This window comes from Pleurodeles waltl, chromosome 11, assembly GCF_031143425.1.
Source record: "Pleurodeles waltl isolate 20211129_DDA chromosome 11, aPleWal1.hap1.20221129, whole genome shotgun sequence".
Lineage (NCBI taxonomy): Eukaryota > Metazoa > Chordata > Amphibia > Caudata > Salamandridae > Pleurodeles > Pleurodeles waltl.
In genome coordinates, this window is record NC_090450.1 from 340,187,103 (window position 1) to 340,211,035 (window position 23,933).

The following is a 23,933-nucleotide window of genomic DNA, read 5'->3' on the forward strand; positions in this document are numbered from 1 at the left end:
TCTGTTTAAGCTCTACCTAGATATGTTAAATGCTACCAGGTATATTTTTCTTCATCTGCCTTATCTCTCTATACCCCTCTTTTATCTTCTTCCTTCCTTATCTCATGCCTGATTAACCTCTTTCTCTCATTTCGTATTATTTGGCTCAATCCAAACAAAACCATAACTAACCTCTTCTCTTTCTGATGTTGCCTCATCCTACATGCTAAATGTTGCATCATCCCTATCAATTCTTTTAATCAGTGGCTTATGCTCTACCCTCACTTCTATTCAATGCACCCATTGAAACCACTCCGCCACCTTTACTGTAAGGACAATTTCTGCTCCCTATCAATATTTTTACTTTTAAGGTGAACATGTTGAGTTGCACTGTATAAAAATGTGAAATAAAGAGATAAAATGGATCTGACGCTGCAGTTGGGCACACCTTGGCTTTGCCTGACCTTGCAGCCATGCCCCCCTAAGAATCAATATACCTGTGCAGCAGCGAGGGCAGCATACGTTGAGTCACGATTTATGCTGCCACTGTAATAGGTCTCCTAAAAATCAATATTTGGTTGCTCAGGCCAGGGAATAGCAGCATGCCACACCGGGGTCAGCAGCTTGCAGGGTTGACCTAAAATAGTAATCATCTTGCCGCTTATTGGAACAACCACATGCCCACACACTGGGTGTATACCATATGTTACAGAAAGCATCAACTGGTATGGTAGACCTTTCATGCTTAAAGTAATGGGAAGGTGAGACAGGATGTGGCTGCAGAGCACCATATTTGCACCATAAAAGCGGTGGCACAAGTATTTGTCAGAGCACTTGGGAACCTGGTGTTCATATAGTCTTCTGTTTAGCTGCTCTCTTCTTATTATAGGGTTCACCTAAGGTATTCAGACATTTTTGGGCGCAGAGTAGGGGCCTGTAGCCATTCTGAAGCAAGCCTTGCAAGATGGAGGTCTTTCCTCACGTGAAATTACATTTACCATTCTAGTCAGTTCTCTGGTTGCCAAAGGTACTGTTCACAGAGGTTGATAATGAAGAGGGGGAATTGACTTTAGTATTCTTCTCAAAAGCAAGACCGTATTTCAAATGCACTTGCCCTCTCACTTCTTCTCAGTATGCTTATTAAACGATTTCAAAATAATCATATATATATATATATATATATATATATATATATATATATATATATATATATGCAACAAATGAAAACTGGAATACGGAAGCTATAGCACAGGGGTCCCAGGCAGGCTCCGGAAAGCCCAATATGCAATAAATGTTTCTCAAAATGGAAGGAAAAGCCGGGACACCTCCAAGTTGCTGGCAATAAATAAAAAGAACGGATTGTTCAGTCATTATACATTACACTGTTACTATTGAAGGAACGCAGATGTGAGGATCGAAGTTGGTGTCACAGTGCCTGTGGTGTCATGGGTTGGAGTGGGGAGGAACAGATTTGCAACTCACGGTTTGAGTGGCTGAGCAGACATGATTCCAGGAACTGTTCAGTTTTATCAGTGGATTTCTTTGCCAAGCTAATAGCCACATTGAGGTCATCCATCCACTTTCCCATCTCGAGACGTGTACTGCCAAACAAGAAAAGGACAGGATGAGGGTCACAAGTGAGAAAGAACACAGAGGGACTCCATGGATATACCGCAAGGAACATAAGGATAAAGCAGAACAGATCCTCGGATCATGGTAATGAACAATACATAGCATTCAAACATGGATATAAACTCACAGGACATTGAAAACGTGACATCATACACCCTATGACTCCCTGATGACACCTTGCCCCACCCTCAGCCTCTCAACAACCTTCTATTTGCTGCTGAGTGCCATGGGGAATGGGAAGAAAAAAACTGCAGAAAGCAATTTAAATACAGCTCTTGAAACATGGTTTACTTTCTGACCCTATTGCTGCCTTCTTGGCCCTCGGTACCATGAGTAACAAGGCAGTGTCAAAAGTACAAAGGGCATACCATGGGCAGTATCTTCTGCCACTGGGTATACCCAATAGATGTCCATGCACACAGTGAGTTAAGCGAGGCTGTCAAGCCTCACAGGAAGGGGTTTATATCATGAGCAGAATGAAGTACAGGTTAGTCACAGACATTTTAAGACATGGACTAAGTGTGTAAATGGCCAGGGCCCCTCATTCCAAGGAGTCTCTTGATATAGTGACTGAGGCAATTAATTGCTGCCATTATAACTGTGAACTAAAATTATTTTTGTAATAGATTGCTGGCTATGCACGATTGATATAAACCTAATTTGCATGCTTGACCTGCCCACTCCTAACCCTCACACTCTCTATCAGTTGGTAGCAATTAAATTAAAAACTGATCTGCCTCTTCTATCTCACCCTGTCTTTACCTCTCTACCTATTTCTAAATCTCTATGCAACAATCATATTTCTCTATCGTAAATGTTTCCTCCTCACACTTCTACTTCACAGCTTTCTCAATACACCTTTCCCTACCACAACTCTCTCCACCGCTCTCTCAAGACCTCACCTCTCTCTCCATTACCCTATCTGCCTACCTCCACAAGTCTATCTCTACCGCCCTCCGTCTACCTCAAAACTCCACCTCCCTTTCGCTATCTAACCTGTCTCTCTCTTTACCTAATACTTCTTTAATCCTTCACTAGTTTACCTTTTCTCTCTGCCTCTCTAACCGGCCTGTCTTTCTAGACCTCTTCTCACTTTGTTCACATCTCTCATCACTGCTCCCAACCTACCATCCCTCTATGCTTCTCTCACTACCACACCTCTCGACCTGCCTACCTTTAGCTCTCTGCCAGTCTACTTACCTCTAATTGTTCTATTACTCAATCACTGGTTTCCCCTACCATTTTCCTGGCTTCTAATTTTCTCACTAACTCTAGCTCTCTCTTTCTCATTGTAAAACCAGACCTATATCTCTACCTCTTTTTCTCTCTCTGGTCCTTCCTCTTTCTACACCTCTTTTTCTGTTTTGCTCCCTCATTTGCTGTTTTAGCTTATGTTTCACCCTACCACACCCGTCGATCTCTCTACCTCATGTCTACTTCTACTGCCCCCCACCCTTAACTTTACCTCCTTCACCCTTTCGCTGTACCATACTCTATACCTCTTGGTCCCTTTGCTATCTTTTGCCCTTTCCCAATTCTCTTACTCAGCAGAGAGGGACGTCACTGCCTAACCAGAGAAGGGTAAACATAAGAAGAGGAGAGGAGAGGAAAGGGAATTATGGAGAAAATTACCAGATTCCAGCCAACAAAATGTTTAAAAACCTTGGTGCAATGCTTACATTTTCACTGTTGCAGCTTAAATGTCGGTTGTGAAAAAGGGATGTCTTTATACTTACAAATATGAAGCACTGAAAGTTACAAATCCAATGGCTAAATGCATATATTTATTTTAAAATTACACACAGGCCCACTAAAGATTCACTAAGCCCCCATTATTGTATCTACAATATGACTAACACACTAGTTAAACTCACGTTACTATGTACAATAATGTTGCAAAAACTACAAAAAAAATCTTAAATCAGGCACACAATTAAATCGCTCCATCAATCCTTATCCAAGCTTTCTTTTGGTACTATTTGGCTCTAACATACGGCAGCGTGATCTTTTGACTGTTTTTGAGTAATCCCGTTTCTTAAAGTTTAATGTAAAATTCAATGTTGTTTGGCATCATAAGTGCATCTCTAATAAATTCAAAGTTGTTTCAAATCCAAAATCCAAAAATCCTTAAGAAGGCACGGAGGAAGGGCAAGAAGAATCCCTCAGATTCATAATCATAGAGAGCAGAAGTCACTCATGGACATTACCCAGTCACACTATTCCTTATTACACCTACAGTCATAATCACATAAGAGATTTCTCAATCCCACCATTCTACTGCTCACCAAATACCATGTCCTAAATACCAGTGCTGATCTCCCTACAAAATGCACCCATTAAGCTTACCTTGCTGCTACCACAATGGTCTTCTTAAGAGAATAGATGGTAAAGCAGTGCGGAACAGACCACTCATTCTCGCTTTCTTCTACCTGTTGAGAAGAATGCGATTCTATCACGTGCACTGCTGAGACACAAACATACTGAATTAATATGCACATTTTTCCAACTAAGGCTCAAAACAATGCTTTCCAATAGTGCACAGGTCTAATCTAAGATAGCAAATGAAACTCAACAGCACTAGAGGTGTATCTCAGTAGCTACTATCTCTAGTAAAATAATTTAAACATCTTGGCTGCGACCAACCACTCACCGGAGGATCCAACACAATTAACTGGAAATTAAATGCAGAAGGAAGAAAAAAAGGAATGATTTTACCAAAAATGAAGGAAGAAATGGAGATGAAAAAAGAAACAAAATGTTAGATGACCATCAACAGCCTGAAAACCCCCAACTTTGTCTACAAAGCACCATCATTTTTTTTTTTGTTTCATTTCAAACAGTTTAACAATTTTCGATACAAGGTAGGGAATCATACAAACAAGACAAAACATAATTTACTTTGATTCAACAATGCTTCAAACCCTAATTTTGATTTAAAAATAATATACATTTCAACTCAGTTGCAGTAGGGTGAAGTAGTTGGTAGAAACAAATAACTTAGTTAGAGCAAAGAGGCCAGAACTCCTATTAAAAACAAACCGCTGTACTCAGAAGCACAATAGGAAGCTGGTAACTAATTATCAAACCCTTAAATGTTTAACATGTTTACCAGCTGGTGATCCAGCACTAAATCACGTGTCAGCAAACTAGATCTACGGAGGTCACTGAATCAAGGTGAGGTCCTCACCTAATGAATTTTCATAAGAAATTCTGATACAGAGTTTTACGTACAAGTTATGCCTTCATGTGGAACGGTCAGTGTGACAGGTTGCTCATTTGAGGACTGAACCTCTAAATCCTGTGACATTTCTACACCACATAAGATTTGGCCCTTCTTGCCATAGTCTCAGGGCGGAGGCGTGGAAAGATGCGGACTCTGCCCCTTGAAAAAAATGCTGTCCACACTAGGTTTAATCTTTCAGTAAGCCCTAGCACTTATTGGCCTTTTGACCAAGATAAAGTGTAGTATCTTTCTGCGGGTCCTGCCCCTAGATACCACTAGCTCAGAACTGTCACTCTTCTAGATTTCATGTCTCGGCTATCAGGTTAATCTGCTAACCAGCCCCTTCAAGTTAATTTATCTTTCTCTTTGCACCATATAATCTCCCAGTCAAATATTCTACTTTTGACTCACTGGACTGCTAATTTACTCCCAACACTTCCTTATGCCAAGTCGGTTTTCTCCTCTCTTTTAAGCCCTTCTATCTTTTTCCCTTCTTTTAATGGCCACTGATAGGTAGGTCTTCCTCTTCATTGTCTTGCAGACTGGCCAATATGAGTCTAAAGAATTGTTCAGCACTTATAAGGGGCTTTCCCCTCTCTTTCGTCATTTTCGAAATGCCAAGAGCACTGGGATGCATACTTCAGTTATATTACACACATCTGCATTGCGTCTTCAGCTATGCAAGGACAACCTTGGATCCCCTTTCCAAGGGACTGTCTCCTAAAGCTGGTTCAATGGCCACATCACTGCCACCTTTCCTAAGCCTCCAGCATCTCCCTGAGGCATTAATATTTATTGAAAGGTGCTTGCCAATATCGGGGACATGAATGGTGTAATTTAGGTGCCATGACGAATATCAGCGAGACCCATTATGTCTAATGTTGTATGACAAAACAGATGTGAATAAGCTTTTAAACTGGAACCCAGTGAAAGAAAAGAGTACTTTCTGAGGCGCCATTTAAGGGAGAAGTTTCCTTGGTATATCGAAAACTTGTCGATATTACACCAGAATGCCCGTGCAGATTCCTAGACAAATGATAGCAAGACCTGTGCACCCTGGAGGACTTGGACTGGGGGTGTCACTGATGCACCTGATAGAGGTGACAATTTAAAAAAAACTCTGATTGAAGGGGATGCTTCGGAAACCTTTGAAAATAGGGGGCCCTGGCAAAGCTACTACAGACTCGGAGAAAGAGGCGTCTCTAAGAGACCCTGCCACATAAAACTATCTTTTGAGTTGATGGAACATAAGCAGTAGAGGGCAAACTGTACTTCTTCATGTCAACGAGCTTGCTAGACCTGTTCAGAACCACAAAAGCACTCAAAGTTAGATTAACAGAGTAATGACATTCCCTTATAATCCAAGTTGGAGTATGGAGGCAAAATGATATCAGTACCTGGTGAGCCTGTTACCTCTTTCTCAGGTCATTTAGCAGCAAGCCAAATTAAAGCAGAAGTAATTATGTTTTTTTTTTAATGGGTAAAAGAAGTGGGCCTGACAAGGTCGATCGAGGGGATTGAAATAAGAAGCTCGATGGCAAATGTCACACCTGGGCATTTATTACCGTAGTGTTAACAGAATTCCACACTAAAAATATTGCAAACGTTAAATTGGTTGGTAAACCTCTGCCAGGTATGAATGGCAGCGGTGCAGTATTTAATTTTATTATGAGTTCCAGTCCAGTGAGTGAAGCATAGATTCGGGATCTTGCAGGAGGGATAAGGTGAAGGCTAAAGTGGAGAAATAATTGGTGCCAGGTTAGAGAAGCAGGCCTCGTCGCTGCTTGATTGGGATCCATGGGATGAGGTGAAATATACTTATGATGCTGGCAAGAAGGAGAATCTCATGCTGGATTAGGTCAGGGGAGCACTAATGCTGGTTCATCTGAAACACTGGGCACCATGGGAAATGTAGACTGGGTGAAGTGGGATAGCGTTGACATGAGCTGCGGGTGTGATGAAGCAGAAAATGAAGGTTTTGATTTATTAGCGCTTAAACGTAGTACTGCAATAATCATGTGTAACTTTAACCGAACTAATAAAGATTGTACGGGGACAAAATGTGCCCTTAGAGTAGTTTGCCAACATTTATAAGCGTGCTTTATATAACGTGGTGTATTAGAATTGCACTAATCCGACATAATCGTAAACGTGTGCTATGATTTGCTTGCTTGAAATGCTTTAGCTTAGCATAACTTTAGCGGAGGCTTTGGCCTAGTTGCCTGGTCTCACGGTTTAGATGCTCGTATTTTTCCAATGTGCTAATAAACGTGTATTTTTGCTTGAAGCTGTACTTTTCCACTGAGATCGTTCACATGCTTATCTTAAAGTTTCGTGCAAGCCTGGCATATTTTCTCTTTACTCCAAGGTCGATCTGCAGGTGCGGACAATGGAGGCTCTGAAAGTGAGCTAATTGGTATAAAATGTTGCAACTTGCGTACCCATCTCCAAGGATAATGTATGCTTAAGTAAAAGCTTGAGAACTGTCGTTTTTGATTGGACAATTTGAAGCTAACCTATGAACCCTCCAATGGAAGACCCTACTGGATTTGAACTGTTGTCTATTTAAACCAGGTGCACGAGAGGAAAGTAGCCATTTACCAGCCATTGCAGCCATTGCCAGCTCGATACCCGCCATTTTGCAGACTTCGTAGCTAATATGGCCCACCTTGCTGCGACGCCATTTTGAGAGACTTTGATGCTTTCTCTAATCGAGAGAAAGAGACTTTAAATGATTCTTGCCCTAGAGACTTTAACTTTGATTTGATCCCTTTGCATGAAGTAGTAGTTTTACCTTGCCGCCGTGAGGCAATTGCCCCGTCCACCCCTGCCCCTTTGCCCCGTCCCATGCTGATCGAGAAACGGTACCTGTGAGACGAAGACTTCCTTGTATGCTAATCGTAATTGGTAAATATGAAAAGAAATTATACAATTGCATTGTGTTTCTTTTAGGTAACCAACTGCTGATTTTTGACAAGATCCCTAGTTAGGAATTTTCTAAATTAATGTTGCTAAATTGTTTTTGCATGAAGTCCCACATGCCGATGCTAATTTGAGGTTAGATGAGGATTCCTTCTGTCGCACGATGCAATTTGAGACCTTGTTATGCTGACTAAATGTATGCAATTAGTTCATTACAGATTATAGTATTAGTGATTTGCATTGCTATTATCGAATGCCTTGTTATTCAAATGCTGCATAGATTGCACTTGTTTCGCCGCTATGGACAGCTATTAATGTTCATTTATGTTTATCATTTGGTGTTGAGACACATTTATATTGTGCTAGCTTTGTTAATATAGGGAAATAAATTCACTAACTTTGCAATAAACTGGTGTGGTTATTCCTGACTGAAAGGTCAGGGTTCGCCGAAATGTATTCTGGATTAATTGTTAAGTGTTATGTTGAGCAGGGTATTGCTTATGTTCGTTATTGATTATTGATTTGATGCAATTGATTGATATAAGAGTACGGAGAGTTCCCACTTAGTCAAAAGATTTATCGGCCTAAAGAGCGTCCAAATACAGGTAAATTATTAGTACGGACCGCTCTAACAGTAGATGGTAGCAGAGGACGGTTTCGTCTTTTGGGACCCTGTACTCTTAAAGTACATGGTGTTGAATTAACGGTTACGCCCTTTGAGACCCCATTCGAGAAGTTGAATTAGATTTTTCTTGAGTAAAACTGATTGACAGAATGATGATGGGCTAGGTCCACCGCGACTTTCCCGGGATCTCGGAGCTTGCGAATTAAGAGAATGGAGGTGTGGAATCGGCGTTGGCGGTACTAGTGATGGTATGAGTGAAGTTATGGTTTTGCGCTTGCACAGCTTATTGCCGCAGGTTGGGTGAAAAGGTTGCGAGGAATTTTTTTCTTTATAGAGGATAGCGGAGGTGCGACTCCGAGTGTGAGAGTAGGGAAGTCGTCGAACTTCATGTGCGTGTGGCGCTTTGTGCATAAAAAGGTCCACGTGGTTGTTGTTGTTGAGACGGGCCCTGCGAGGTCAAGAGACTCCGGAGTATGTTGATCCATGTTGTGGTCTGGGCGGTTTAGTAGGTTGATCGGGCGTGGTCAACGAGTCGGTACGTGTGTTAAGGGAGTGAAAGGAACTTCGACTTCGGGCTTTGACAAGATTCTAAGTGCACTAGAATAGATCATTGACAAGTTGAGAGTAGGTCTGCGGGTCAGATTTGCTTGCGAACGTGGGGACCGAGAAAGACGGAATAACTGCCGAGGCTAGTGAAAAGTCCCTAAGGTCCTGAAGCGACTGTGTTACCCTTCCTGTAGTAAACCGACAGATCTGTTTTATTTTTTGGTAGCTCGCGATACATGCAAGAAGTTGTTACGAGAGGAGCTGAGTGAAGGAGGACTAGCCGCGAGGCTTTGTCAGCCGCAGTGTGTGTGAGTGTGACGTCACTAGGAGCCGCGCTGGGATAGGTTGGTTGGAGAGAAGGGTCGCGCACGGATTGGACGCAGTCCGTGGGGCTCGTTTGGAAGGGGAAAGGCAAGCGAAGAGTATTCCGGGAATTAAAGTCACATATTGATTACAAATTTTGTGAAATAAAAGACGAGAAAATGAAATTCTTTAAAGCATTCAGGAGTGCAATGAAGGGGGAGTCTTACATTAAAGCGAGCGTAGGAGAGGAGACGCCGCCCGAAGGTACACCAGCTTACATTGTAATGGAGGATTAAGGGGTAGCTCCGTGCCTTTGGCTAAAGCAATGGCACAAGTTGACAGAGAAACATGGGAACGTAGCGTTCCAGATTCATGGGACATTCAATATAAGGATTCTGGAGAATTTGAGATTCACGATGTACGACATGAAGGTGCCTCCAAGGCCAGCACAGTTTGAGGCTCTAGCAATTTGGGAACTGATGGCTAGACAGCAACAGCAAAATAAGTTCGAGAACAGGATAAGGAAGGTAGAAAAGACACTAGCGGACGCTAGGTGGGATAATGCACAGAAGGTGTGGAGGTCAGATGTATTGCAGGGGATAAAATTGTTTCCCGCAATTACTAAGGACGAAGAGGAGACAGGTAAGAAAGCTACCTGTAAGACAAACAGGAGGTGTTCCAAGGATAGAGAGAACGAGGAAAAGTTGAGAAGAGAAGAGGAGTTAGAGGATGAGGAGTTAATCATGCAATTGCTGAACGACCGTCCAACACCTTATGCGGAGAGTGGACAAGGTCCAAGTACCAGTTCTGCCCCTCCGGCATCGGTACAGAACAATGAAACACAGAGTTCAGGGGCTTCATCGGGATCTAAGGACCCGAGTTTATTGTTCACCCCGCAGATACCGCAGGTTAGGAGAATATATCCAGATGTGCCCATGTTGAAACCAGCAGAAAATTATCAGCCGCAGATCCCAGGATACTACAGCAGTGACAACGGTACAGGAATGATTCTAGATCCAACCGTAAGGGGAGTACAGAATGGTCACAATCCAACAATGGCACAAGCTGAACCAACTCAGTTTTTGATGCCTCAAAAGCAGATGCAGGGGGGAAATGCACATGCTCAGATGACGGGGAGTCAGATGGGCATGCCGGCAATAATGACCCATGGTGTGGGAATGAACATGCCTCAGAACATGGGGAATGGACAAAACCCAGATGCGATATCACTACCCATTACTGTAGGTCCACCGGTACCTCTGTACAGTCAGCCTAACTTAGGTATGAGCAGTCAGGGATCAATGCTGCAGAATGGGACAGAGAGGAGGTGCATAGAAAACACTCCAGGGATAACTCCGATAGCGGCTCAGCCAACAGGATCTGGGACCTTGATGGAGTTTAGTCCCATATGTGCTCAGTCAACACTGGTGAGGTCGAGTCCCCCACTGGTGATACCTCTGTCATCGAACACTGAAAAGTTGCCGCAACCATCAATGGCAGTCGATGTGAACGCTACACTGATGGGGTTGAATGCGCAACAGCTGACACAGTGGTTCAACAGTCTAAATTCCACACAAAGCTCGGACAGTGGGAAGGGAGAAGATTATCTGAATAAGATGAGGTTGAACATGGAAGCACAAGAATTGGTGGAAGGGACTATGGGTGTGAATAGGTTAGAGTCCTACTCGGAAGAAGAGCTGAGGTATCTATGTCCCAGGATAACAAAGGAAGTGAACAAGGTACACAAAAGCTTGCAAGAAGTAGCTGACAAAAACGGGGTTGATATAGACAAGATGAAACACTTGAGCAGGAGCTATAGGTTGGATTTCGGGACCACAGATTTTGAACACGAGGTCAGCAGGCATGAAGGCGCACCTTAGAGAATTGCTGCAGAGTGCACAAGTGTGGAGGTGCTTAGACAAGTGGGAAAGCAGGTGGGTAAAGAGAAAGGAAAAGAGGAGGGACAGTGCTACAGAGCACGATGAGAAAAGACCACAGAGTAGCGAGGCAGTAACCATGTTACCAATGAGGGAGACAGCAGGGGGAAAATTAATACATGTACCATGGCACAGAAGCGACATTCAGTCTTTTACGGATGATTTTCCCAAACTGAGAGAGAAGCCGATCGAGTGGTATCAACAGACCGACAGGTTTGTGAAGCTTGCAAAATGTCTCTGGGAAGACCTGAACACTCTCTTTGAGATTGTAGTTCCAGCAGATTTGTGGGAGGATTGCAAAAGAGCTGTAGGTTGGCCGACAAGTGAACCAGAAAGAGACAGGGAGACGGGTGCACCATCACCTATGGTGATGAGCTTGTACTACAAGGTGATTGAGCATTTGAAGACGAAGGTTGCCGTGAAAAATGTGGATTGGCAGAAGATCGATCGAACGGCCCAAGAAGCTAAAGAGTCGATTCATAGTTACTATGAGAGATTGTTGAAGGCGTTTAAAAACTACAGTGGCACAGAGACAATAGAGGCGAAGGACATGCTTCATTTTGTATTTAGATTTGTGGAAGGGCTGAGACCAGAGATAAGTCAGATGATAAAGTCGCATTTGATTTGTTGGCAGTCGAAACCGATTGATGAGGTGTTGAATTATGCGAAATACTGTAGCGACGAAATTGAAGTGAAACAGAAAAAGTTGAAAGAGAAGGTGATGATGATGCAACTTAAAGCAGCTCAGACAGGTCTGCAAGGTTTGCAAGGGATGCAAGGGTTCCAACAGCAGGTACCGCAACCGCAGCCGCAGTTGCAGGGAAATATGGCATTTCAGCCACAGGTTTTGTGAATAATGGTCCAGATTTGAACACTGTTGTGACTGGTGTGCAGGCAATGAAGAAGGTGATGCCGTGTCACGTGTGCGGAATTGTCGGTCATTGGAAACGCGAGTGCCCGATGGTGGTGCAGGAAGGTGCAGGTGCAGGTGCAGGTGTTGGTCAGCAAAACAATGATGTCAATGCATTTCAGACAATGAGGGGACCGAAAATGAGAGGTCCGAACCCAAATTTTCAGACCGTAAATCAGTTGCAGGGATTACAACCTATGCAGCCGCAGCAGATGCAGATGCCTCGTATGCAGATGACGCAAATGCAGCCAATGCAACAGCAGTTACCCATGGTACCTAATCAGCAAATGCAAATACCTTTGGCACCAATGAGTCAGCAGCAAGTGATGGTTCCTCCACAGGTCTCGGGTCAGGTAATGAGTACAAATGGAACAGTACAGCAGTTCCCACTACACAGTGAGAGTGGAATAAACAATGTATGGGAGAGTGAAAGTTCAGAAGAAGAAGGAGATTGTGTGCTTGCAGCATCCTTGGAAGTTGATCAAAAGGGTCCGTACGTAGAGGGAAGAGTAATGGGTCATCGTGTTTCATTCTTGGTTGACACAGGAGCCACACGTTCAACTGTTAAGAGCAGTGAAGTACCAAATTTGCCACTCTCAGGGAGGACAGTTCAAGTGGTGGGAGTAGCAAATAGGCACCTGACGAACCCAATAACAGATCCGGTACCAGTCAGCATCGGTAACTATCAAGGGGTGCATCAGTTTGTGATATGTGACTCAAGCCCAATAGCACTGTTAGGGAGAGACCTATTGTGCAAATTGGGTTGTTCGATCATGTGTTCGAACGAAGGAATAACAATCCAGACGAGCAGTGATGGGGAAGAAGAGGACAGTGTAGAGGGGGATGAGATGGAAACTGTCGATGAAGAATATCCTCTGATTTGTCTTTTCCCGATGATAACTGAAGAAGATATTCCAGACGAATTACGGGAAACAGTCGGAAAGGAAGTGTGGGATATGACAGGGAAAGAGGTGGGATTGATGAAAGGAGTGGAACCAGTGAAAGTGACTGTAAAGCCCAATGCAATCTTTCCCCAGACCCCACAATACCACATGGCACAAGACACCCTCATGAAAGTTGCCCAACTCATTGACGAATTTGTAAAACAAGGGGTACTGAAAGAAGTGTTAAGCAGTCCATGTAATTCACCAATAATGGGACTAATAAAGCCAAGTGGAAAGGTCCGACTTGTGCAGGACTTGAGGAAAATAAATGACATCATAGTCAAGTGTTGCCCTGTCGTACCAAATCCAGCTGTGATAATGTTTCAAGTCCCTTGCGATGCCGAATGGTTCTCAGTCATCGACTTGTCACAAGCATTCTTTTCTGTGCCTCTTCATGAGGACAGCCAATTCCTCTTTTGTTTCAAATTCCTAGACAGAGTATACAGTTGGTGTCGAATTCCTCAAGGGTTTTCTGAGTCACCGTCCATCTTCAATCAGATTCTAAAGAAAGACTTGGAAGCATTAGAATTGCCATTCAAGTCAACCCTAGTACAGTACATTGATGACTTACTGGTTGCATCAAAGACAGAAAGTGGCTGCACCGCCGATACCATTGCTCTGTTGAACCATTTGGGAAGGAATGGACACAAGGTGTCTCCTTCCAAATTGCAGTTCTGCCAGAAGAAAGTGAAATACTTGGGTCACCAAATAGAGAAAGGGTCACGGAGAATAATGAAGGAAAGAATAACAAGTGTACTTCAAATGAGTCCACCCAAGACAAGGAGGGAGGTGAGGAAGTTTTTGGGAATGGTGGGCTACTGTCGCCAGTGGATTCCCAACTTCTCTACTCTAGCAAAGCCTTTACTGAAACTGACCCAGAAGGATGCCTTGGATCAAATTGAGCTGAAAGGAGACGAGATGGATGCTTTTGTTGAACTGAAAGAATGCATGTGTAGGGCTCCAGCTTTAGGTATGCCTGATTACACGAAGCCTTTCACATTGTTTTGTCATGAACGTGATGCATGTTCTTTGTCTGTCTTGACCCAAGCCCATGGTGGCGTAAACAGACCAGTAGCGTATTTTTCAGCTACTTTGGATCCGGTCGCAGCAGCACTCCCAGGGTGTTTGCGTGCCGTAGCAGCAGTTGGTATCAGCCTCACTCAGAGTGAAGGAATAGTGATGGGACACCCAGTAACAGTCATGGTCCCTCACTCAGTTGAGATACTTTTGACCCGCTCCCGAACGCAACACATGACCGGAGCAAGACTCACAAGGTATGAAACGATAATTCTGGGCTCACCGAACGTGCAGCTGAAAAGGTGCACTACGTTGAATCCAGCAACCTTGCTTCCTGGAGAAAATGCTGAAATTGAGAACGCTGAAGACGTCGAGCATGACTGCCTTCAGGTGACTGAATTTTGCACAAAGCCTCGACCTGACATTAAGGATACTAAGCTTGATGAAAATGACCAAATTGTTTTTGTTGATGGTTCATGTCTAAGAGATGGGATGGGAATTTTGAAAGCAGGATATGCTGTATGTACTGTAACGGGTGTCCTGGAAGCGGCCTGGCTCCAAGGAGTCTATTCTGCACAAGTAGCAGAACTTGTAGCCCTTACAAGAGCATGTCAACTGTCAGCATTGATGAAAGTCACCATTTACACTGATAGTCAGTACGGGTTTGGAATTGTGCACGACTTTGGACAACTATGGTCACAGAGAGGTTTCCTGACTTCTTCAGGATCCCCAGTGAAAAACGGGGAGAGAATAAGGGAATTGTTACACGCCATTCAAATGCCAGCCGAAGTTGCAGTGGTAAAGTGCAGTGCTCATACAAAAGGACAGGATTATGTTTCTCTGGGAAATGCATATGCGGATCAAGTTGCAAGATGTTGTGCCTTGAACTGTATATTACTCAGAGATGAATGGAATTCGATAAGTGAACCAGAACTCGAACCAGCTGAAGCATTTGCCTTGAAGGTTGTAGATACAATAGATGAATTAAAAGCACTACAGAATAACGTCAGGGTGGATGAAAGAGATTCCTGGATTAAATCACAGTGTATAAAGAGACCAGACGAGTTATGGGTTTCAAATGAGGGAAAATTTGTTTTGCCAAACAGTCTCTTATCACAGCTTGCGCGGTTCTATCATGGGCAAGCTCACCTAGGGAGAGATGCCATGATAAGATTGTTCAAAACTGATTGGTTTAACCCCAGATTTCGTCAGCTGCAGAAGCAGTTTGCCATCGATGTGTCACTTGCCAGCAGATGAACCCAGGAAAGGGAACAGTTGTGAATGCCAGCCACATTGGCAGGGCCAGTGGACCATTTAGTCGAATGCAGATAGACTTCATTGAGATGCCTGTGCATGGAGGTCTGAAGTATGTGTTGGTGATTGTGTGCATTTTTAGTCACTGGATTGAGGCATACCCCACACGTAGAAATGACAGCCTTACAGTTGCAAAGCTATTGTTGAGAGAGTTGATACCACGTTTCGGATTCCCGATCTCTTTAGAATCAGATAGGGGAAGTCACTTCAATAACGAGGTGATAAAGTTACTTTGCGAAGCGCTGAACATTGAGAAAAAACTGCATTGTAGCTATCGCCCTGAAGCATCAGGACTGGTGGAGCAGATGAATGGTACACTGAAATCAAGAATGGCGAAAATATGTGCATCAACAAATTTGAAATGGCCTGACGCATTGCCCTTGGCGCTAATGTCAATGAGAAACACCCCTGATAGAAAGACTGGATTATCTCCGCATGAAATTCTCATGGGCAGGGCTATGAGACTTCCTGCAGTTCCTGCAAACGCGCTTTTGAATATTACAGATGATATGGTGTTAGACTACTGCAAGGGTCTAGCTGACGTGGTTCGCTCTTTCTCTCACCAGGTGGAAGCGACCACCTTACCACCGATCCAAGGTCCAGGACACGCACTGAAAGCAGGTGACTGGGTCGTGGTAAAGAAGCACGTGAGGAAGTCGTGTCTGGAACCCCGTTGGAAAGGCCCTTTCCAAGTGATCCTGACGACAACTACCGCTGTGAAGTGTGCGGGGGTTCCCAACTGGATCCACGCCAGTCACACAAAGAAGGTGTTGTGTCCCACAGATGAGGAAGTTGAAGCGCTGAAACTGCCAGTGCCTGATAAAACAGTGCTGAGTGCTGAGACAGAACAAAACCAAACCGGAAGCGAACAGGCAGAAGCAGGAGAGAGAGAGATATTATTGGAGGGCGAAGAGTCCGACTCCCTTGGGGAAGACCAAGGAGAAAGTTCAGACAGCGACGAAGAAGCTGAAGGTGACAAAGAGCCTGAAGCAGCTGAGGGTAGCAAAAAGCCTGAAGCAGCCGAAGGTGACAAAGAACCTGAAGCAGCTGAAAGTGATACAGAGCCTGACGAAAGTAACGGTGACGAAGGGCTCGAAAAAGGTGAAAAAGCAGGAGAGCCTGATCAGGGGAGGGCTTTCCCAGAAGCAGACGATACAGAAAAAGAAAAGGAGAACGTGATTGATTCCCCAGAAGGAGGAGACAAGGCAGAACAGAACGAAACAGTTCAAGCTTCCTCAGAAAAGGTCGCAGGTCCGTCAAATGGACACGGTGCAAAGAGGAGACTAAGTATATTACCAGTAAAACAAAGGACTGGAGAAAGTTTGAACGACGGAGGAAGGCCAAAAGTGAAAGAGAAAAGAAAGGAAGTGTCTGTCGTGGTACCATCCCCGAGTGAAGCAAAGGACTTGACAAAAGAGGAAAGTACCAGTGAGGCAGAATCGAAAAGAGAAGCAAAATTGAAAAGGAAAAGGATACCGAACAGAAGATATTCCGGTCCTGAATGGGCATATGCAGTCAATGACGATTGGACTGACGAGTTTGTATCTCTAAGCATCGAGAACGAAGAAGAAGAGATACCGATAGAAAAGAAAAGTTTTATGGACTCTGTTGATTGAAAGGGTGATAAATGACATTGCCTGCTACAATCTAAAGTGAAACAAACAACCAGCTGAGACATTGTTAAACCGGATGAGACATTTGCTAAATCGATAAAGACTGAGTTATTGCCGAATTGAGACAAATGCTGCTAACCGATAAGTGACTGGCCTCTTGAAGAAGACTGTGTGAACATTGCGCTCGTTCAGCTTTGTAACTGAATTGCTAAATAGTTTTATAGGTGCTTCTAGCTCTCTGATTCTATACAGATCATGACGCAAAACAATAGAAAGAAATATTGTAAATATGTGTGTATAGGCTTGATAATTGCATGTGTACTAATAATAATGGCAATTGTACTTGGAATGCATGGTAAGGGTGAGAATGAGATAATTGACGCTTCTACTTTTGCTCCTGTTACTGTCACTGAACTAACCGCATTGAAAAGATTAGAAATAGATGAGAGACTCTTGCATGATAAGAAAGAGCTTTCGTATAATGTTTTCTATCGCTTGCTAACAGAATATGTTGAGACAATGGATGCGAAAGATTGTTATGTGTGTACACAGATACCGACATCAGTAAAGGAAGGGGTGACATATCACCACATGCCTCTTACATACGGGATTACATGTAGTATAGTAATGTCTAGGTTTTATGGTCAAACTAACATACAGTATTTTTATTCAAATTATGATGTTACCTTTGCTTATGTTCCTATAATAGCGCAGCTAAGCCAGATTGCTAAAGATTGGGATGCTAAAATAATGAGGGAATTTTTCGAGCCAATGCTACCTTTTGAAACGGCTCACGCTCATAGGGAAAATCTTACCTGCTCGCTCTCTGCAGTAGAAATAAGCTTTTTAGATCGTACAGATGATAGAAGGGCACAAATGAATGCGAAATTAGAAAAAGAGCTACATAAGAGGACTTCAGTAGATAATTATGATTTTGCCGCAAAAAAGACACAAGGGAGAATAGCTTTAGATGCTTGGCATGTAGGGAAATTTTGTATATATCGAGGTGAATCTTATTATGACAACATTTTTGTAGGAGCGAGTGAGTGTAAACACACGTTTATCTTTAAGGCCAAATGGACATTCATGATGAACGGACTTGACCCTGTCATTCCAGGTGTATATTACATTTGTGGGTATAATGCCTATTATCGTCTTCCAAAGGGATGGTGGGGGAGATGTTATTTGGGTATAGTATTCCCAAAGGTTTATCAACTGGATGACCTATCGATGATTCAAAAGACATCTGGATCCCATCGTATCCAGAAAAGAGAGACCGCAGCTGCTGTGGTAGGAGGTATATTTGGAGCCATGATTCCTTCATTGGGAGTTGTGCTGAATTCCATCAAAATAAGAAAGTTGTCTACTATAGTGGATAACATGTTGACAAAGTTTTCAGGTGCTATAATCCTGATAGATGCTGAACTTGCAGCGGAAAGAGCTATGACTCTTCAAAATAGGCTTGCTTTAGACATTCTTTTAGCAAAGGATGGTGGCGTTTGCAAAATGCTTGGTGCACGACACTGTTGTACTTATATTCCCGACAATAGTGTGAAGATTAAAACTATGCTTGCTAATCTAACAAAAGAAAGTGCAGATTTGAAGGAATTGAAAGAACCAGGAGTGTGGGAGAAGGTTGGAAAAGGACTTGCTTCAGTGGGACATTGGATTGGGGGAATTTGGAATGGAATATTGTTAAAAATAATAGAGGGAATTTTAATAGTTATAATTTGTATATTTGGAATTTGGGGAATAAAAAGAGGAATAATAATGATTATGGAAAGAATTAAAAGAAGAAAGGAAGAGAAAATAATGAAAAGAATGGCTGAAGAATACAAAGAGACAACCAGGGGAATTAAAAGGAAAAGAGAACTGACAGAATTTTAATGGAATAAAATTTGTGGGCATGGTTTGGTGTGATGACAAGTAGTCATCAGAGGAGGGATTGATGAAGCAGAAAATGAAGGTTTTGATTTATTAGCGCTTAAACGTAGTACTGCAATAATCATGTGTGACTTTAACCGAACTAATAAAGATTGTACGGGGACAAAATGTGCCCTTAGAGTAGTTTGCCAACATTTATAAGCGTGCTTTATATAACGTGGTATATTAGAATTGCACTAATCCGACATAATCGTAAACGTGTGCTATGATTTGCTTGCTTGAAATGCTTTAGCTTAGCATAACTTTAGCGGAGGCTTTGGCCTAGTTGCCTGGTCTCACGGTTTAGATGCTCGTATTTTTCCAATGTGCTAATAAACGTGTATTTTTGCTTGAAGCTGTACTTTTCCACTGAGATCGTTCACATGCTTATCTTAAAGTTTCGTGCCAGCCTGGCATATTTTCTCTTTACTCCAAGGTCGATCTGCAGGTGCAGACAATGGAGGCTCTGAAAGTGAGCTAATTGGTATAAAATGTTGCAACTTGCGTACCCATCTCCAAGGATAATGTATGCTTAAGTAAAAGCTTGAGAACTGTCGTTTTTGATTGGACAATTTGAAGCTAACCTATGAACCCTCCAATGGAAGACCCTACTGGATTTGAACTGTTGTCTATTTAAACCAGGTGCACGAGAGGAAAGTAGCCATTTACCAGCCATTGCAGCCATTGCCAGCTCGATACCCGCCATTTTGCAGACTTCGTAGCTAATATGGCCCACCTTGCTGCGACGCCATTTTGAGAGACTTTGATGCTTTCTCTAATCGAGAGAAAGAGACTTTAAATGATTCTTGCCCTAGAGACTTTAACTTTGATTTGATCCCTTTGCATGAAGTAGTAGTTGTACCTTGCCGCCGTGAGGCAATTGCCCCGTCCACCCCTGCCCCTTTGCCCCGTCCCATGCTGATCAAGAAACGGTACCTGTGAGACGAAGACTTCCTTGTATGCTGATCGTAATTGGTAAATATGAAAATAAATTATACAATTGCATTGTGTTTCTTTTAGGTAACCAACTGCTGATTTTTGACAAGATCCCTAGTTAGGAGTTTTCTAAATTAATGTTGCTAAATTGTTTGTGCATGAAGTCCCACATGCCGATGCTAATTTGAGGTTAGATGAGGATTCCTTCTGTCGCACGATGCAATTTGAGACCTTGTTATGCTGACTAAATGTATGCAATTAGTTCATTACAGATTATAGTATTAGTGATTTGCATTGCTATTATCGAATGCCTTGTTATTCAAATGCTGCATAGATTGCACTTGTTTCGCCGCTATGGACAGCTATTAATGTTCATTTATGTTTATCATTTGGTGTTGAGACACATTTATATTGTGCTAGCTTTGTTAATATAGGGAAATAAATTCACTAACTTTGCAATAAACTGGTGTGGTTATTCCTGACTGAAAGGTCAGGGTTCGCCGAAATGTATTCTGGATTAATTGTTAAGTGTTATGTTGAGCAGGGTATTGCTTATGTTCGTTATTGATTGTTGATTTGATGCAATTGATTGATATAAGAGTACGGAGAGTTCCCACTTAGTCAAAAGATTCATCGGCCTAAAGAGCGTCCAAATACAGGTAAATTATTAGTACGGACCGCTCTAACAGGTGCTATTGGCAGTTGGACAATAACAGAGCATGTCTTTCAGCTAAACATCGGACACCAGTCCGTTTTGGTCTTTGATAACATGCAGGTTGGTAGGTTTCAAGAGCGTAAAGGACGCTTGAAGAAAGGACAGAGACAGGCACTTTCCTTTACAGCAGCAAGAGAAGACTATGCATGATGTACAACGGTTGCAGAGGATAAAGGAGCGATAACGGGCAGCAGGCAGTCACTAAAGATGCAACGGGTTCAACAGGTGGCGCGAGGGGCCAGATGGACCCAAACTGACACACACACGCTTCACCTTCTTTATGGTCTCCTACTGGTTTTACGTACCAGCATCCCATGCAAAGGCAGGTGTCCATGTATTCGGAACTGGTTGGTACCGGTTACTCCTTTGCTTGTGTACAGCAGAATATCTGAGAACTGGGTCGGAAGGAGGAAAAAGAAGAACATATGAGCTGGGACAGATTACGTTTGTTGCACAATAGGAAGCAATAGTTGTGTAATCTGTGCAAATGCCAATATACTGCGATTTATTTGGTACCACTTTAAGGGCGAATAAGATCTCATGTGAACTGGTAGTGCAGCATAGTGGCTATCAACTTTAATTTACAAGATTTTGATTACGCTTGTTCTTTTGGAATGTTTTATGATGGGAAACACAAAATTTAAGTTATAGCCATGCACTGGCCAAGGGAAGCGAACAAAGATGACTGTGTTAATGAAGGATGGTGACTTTAGCACAAAACTCCACGTTACAACCCTGAAGATTCTTTCCTAGTTGGACATCTCTCTAGACGAACTTAAACCACATTTCATGTGCTGATCCATCTTCATACATGGTGAAAATGAAGGTATAAGTTGTACTGTCAGGAGCACAACTGATCCCGAGACCTAACTACAGTCTCACCAGTCCGAGACAGACAACCAGGTTTTTAATATGTGGTTACATTATTAAGACATGGTAGTGTGAAGAAAGAACCAGGAGAAGCAGAGGTACCTTACTGCAAGCGAGCAGGAGTGAAACACTTACCAAGAAGAACATCCTTTGCTGAAGCCCCTTTTTGGTAAGTTTGTAGAGGCATCCTTCTCGGATGAACTCCTGCCGAGTACAGAAAGAAATACAGGTGAAGCCTCCCCTGAAAATCCAATAACAGCATGTATATTTTTGGAACAGACAGACTGAGCACATCAAACCCCTGTGATGGGTGGCTTCATTCAACCATCATTTCAGTGAATGGTAAGCCCTCTTGGCACAAGCCTCTCCAGAATAAAAAACAACTTGATTCTGATGGCGAAGAACAAGTTCCATGCAATGCCAAATGTTCCACTCAAGTGACTGATTATCCATTTGAATTAATATGTAAGGAAATTTATACTTACCTGTAACAATCAGTCTGCAGCTTGTAGTACGATAGATGCACATGCTTTGCACATTCCTGAATATGTTCCCTCGACATCCTCAATGTCAGACTCAGATGGTAGCTCAGGACAGCCCCGGTGCTGCATATTTTAGTGCGCACACCAACATTCCCTCCTTCAATGGATGGTCGTTTCGATTTTAAGGGCCTGGCAGGCCTAACACCGATTCTTTATGTTCCTTCGGTAGGCAATGGTTACAGACTTTATGTTGGTCTGACCACGGACACTTGCTGTTGCATTTAGGGCAGAACTAAAAGAATGTGTACTTAATAACCGACCACTCACGACTCACTCTCATATGATCTCAATTTAAAACGGTAAAGTTGATTCCAAAGATGTACAGTCATATGGTGTCCTTGTTCCGGTGGGAAGCGATTCTGGTGTCTGGAGTCGAACGACTGCCAGTCCTGGAACTCCGAAAAGCATGTCTGAATTCAAAGCCGCAAAACAAAACTGAGGTGGAGACTTTTTCCTGGTGCAGTGTGGATTTTAGGGAGGTAGCATGAGTCACTTCAAAACAGAAATATATACTTTGGAAAAAAATATGCTTTTTGTTGTGATCCATACAATTCAATTCAGAGTACACTGCTACAGGAGTGCATATACCAGAATTTGTATGAATCGCTTTTGCAATCTAGTGATGTAGCTGGGCTACACAATTTGTAAATATTCTGCTGCCTTAGGACACAGAACCTTGGAATCAAGGTCTAGATACCCAAAACTTGATTTGACAAGTTTTAGAGGAAGAATTAATACTTCACTTACCTATTACAATGCTCTCCGGCATTGGGAGCATTTAGAAATGCAGTTTGACAGCATATTCCCTGGTACCTAAGAAACAACTAGGGCAACAACTTTTTTGTCACATCTTCACTCCTTTAGGAATAAAATCTAAACCATCCTAAAGAGGCCACAAAAGTTAGCATACCCAGACCCACTAACGTCATCAATTCTACTATTTTAATCAGGAACGCATTAGGAATACCACTGATATGTAGTGGAGAAATGGCAAATCCCATGCAAAGGTATTATTATAAACAATTTGGACCATTGTTGCAGCCAAATAACTTCATAAACGCTCAATATTCTATAAGGTCCTGCTAAGTTGAAGGTGGATAATAACATAAATTAGGTATACACTGGAGACACATCTGAAAACAGACTGGCTGATCTGTGCATGGTGCCTGCTCAAGTTGCATACTAATGCCCAGAAAGCTACATTAGAGTTCACAGCAGTGGGTATTAATGGGAATGTATCTGTAATCGGTTTGGTTTCCTAATGTTTTTTCTTTTTTAGGTGGCCTATAACATTTAGCTGTAATCATAATGAAGGAGGATAGCTTGCCTTGGGTATCGATTAACAGATCTGTAGACAGCGCTGGCACAAGGGCATTGAGAATTAAATTGTTTACTCAGTTTAGGATATGATAAACAGTACCCATCTAATTGAACCATTTATTCTCTACTTGCTGACACATCACCGCTTTTTGTTTGAACATTGTAAAATGCTGGCCTCGAACGACAGCTGATAAGGCAGTAGCTTTTACAATTAAGAATGATTATGTTTCCCCAAAGGCTTGGTTCTGATAGATGTATCGCCAATAAGCCCCTTCAAAGTTAGGTTTCTGCTCGAATATGCTTTCCCAGTCTTCTCTTTCCATCAGCAAGGGGTAAAAATATAAATTGGCTGGTTCCAACTTAAGTCCCAGGCCTGGGATGGAAGGTACTGTAAAATGCTCAACTTTGTCTTACTTCAGGTTCTTGCCCCTAAAGTTTGAAGGAGGCCTTTAACGTGTGACTGGAAGACTCAGCAAGGCCACTCTTTCCCCGGTCTGTAAACTAATGAATTTCAGGCCAAGTGTGTAGTTAATTCAAAGGATGGGCACTACTGAGCAGAAGACCTATGGCATCACATATTTTCGGCTGTGCGGTCAGCTATTTCAATGGATAAGAGATGAGTAACTACACAGTCTACTGAGGCATTCCAAAGGAGGGCTGGC

General features: G+C 42.7%; 1 protein-coding gene across 3 annotated transcripts in view; it reads right to left on the bottom strand.

Annotated features, from left to right (window-relative positions):
- The window catches only part of FARP2 (FERM, ARH/RhoGEF and pleckstrin domain protein 2), a 1,575,889-nt gene that overhangs the window by 291,436 nt on the left and 1,260,520 nt on the right, over positions 1-23,933 (bottom strand). For 2 of the 3 annotated variants that reach the window (XM_069213634.1, XM_069213632.1), the window contains exons 20-24: positions 21,545-21,613; positions 20,845-20,934; positions 4,262-4,282; positions 3,958-4,040; positions 1,462-1,580 (exon numbers count right to left, since the gene is read on the bottom strand). In XM_069213634.1, coding sequence (XP_069069735.1) covers positions 1,462-1,580; positions 3,958-4,040; positions 4,262-4,282; positions 20,845-20,934; positions 21,545-21,613 — 382 coding nt within the window. The remainder of the gene's footprint in view (positions 1-1,461; positions 1,581-3,957; positions 4,041-4,261; positions 4,283-20,844; positions 20,935-21,544; positions 21,614-23,933) is intronic. The other variant, XM_069213633.1, reaches the window with a different exon arrangement.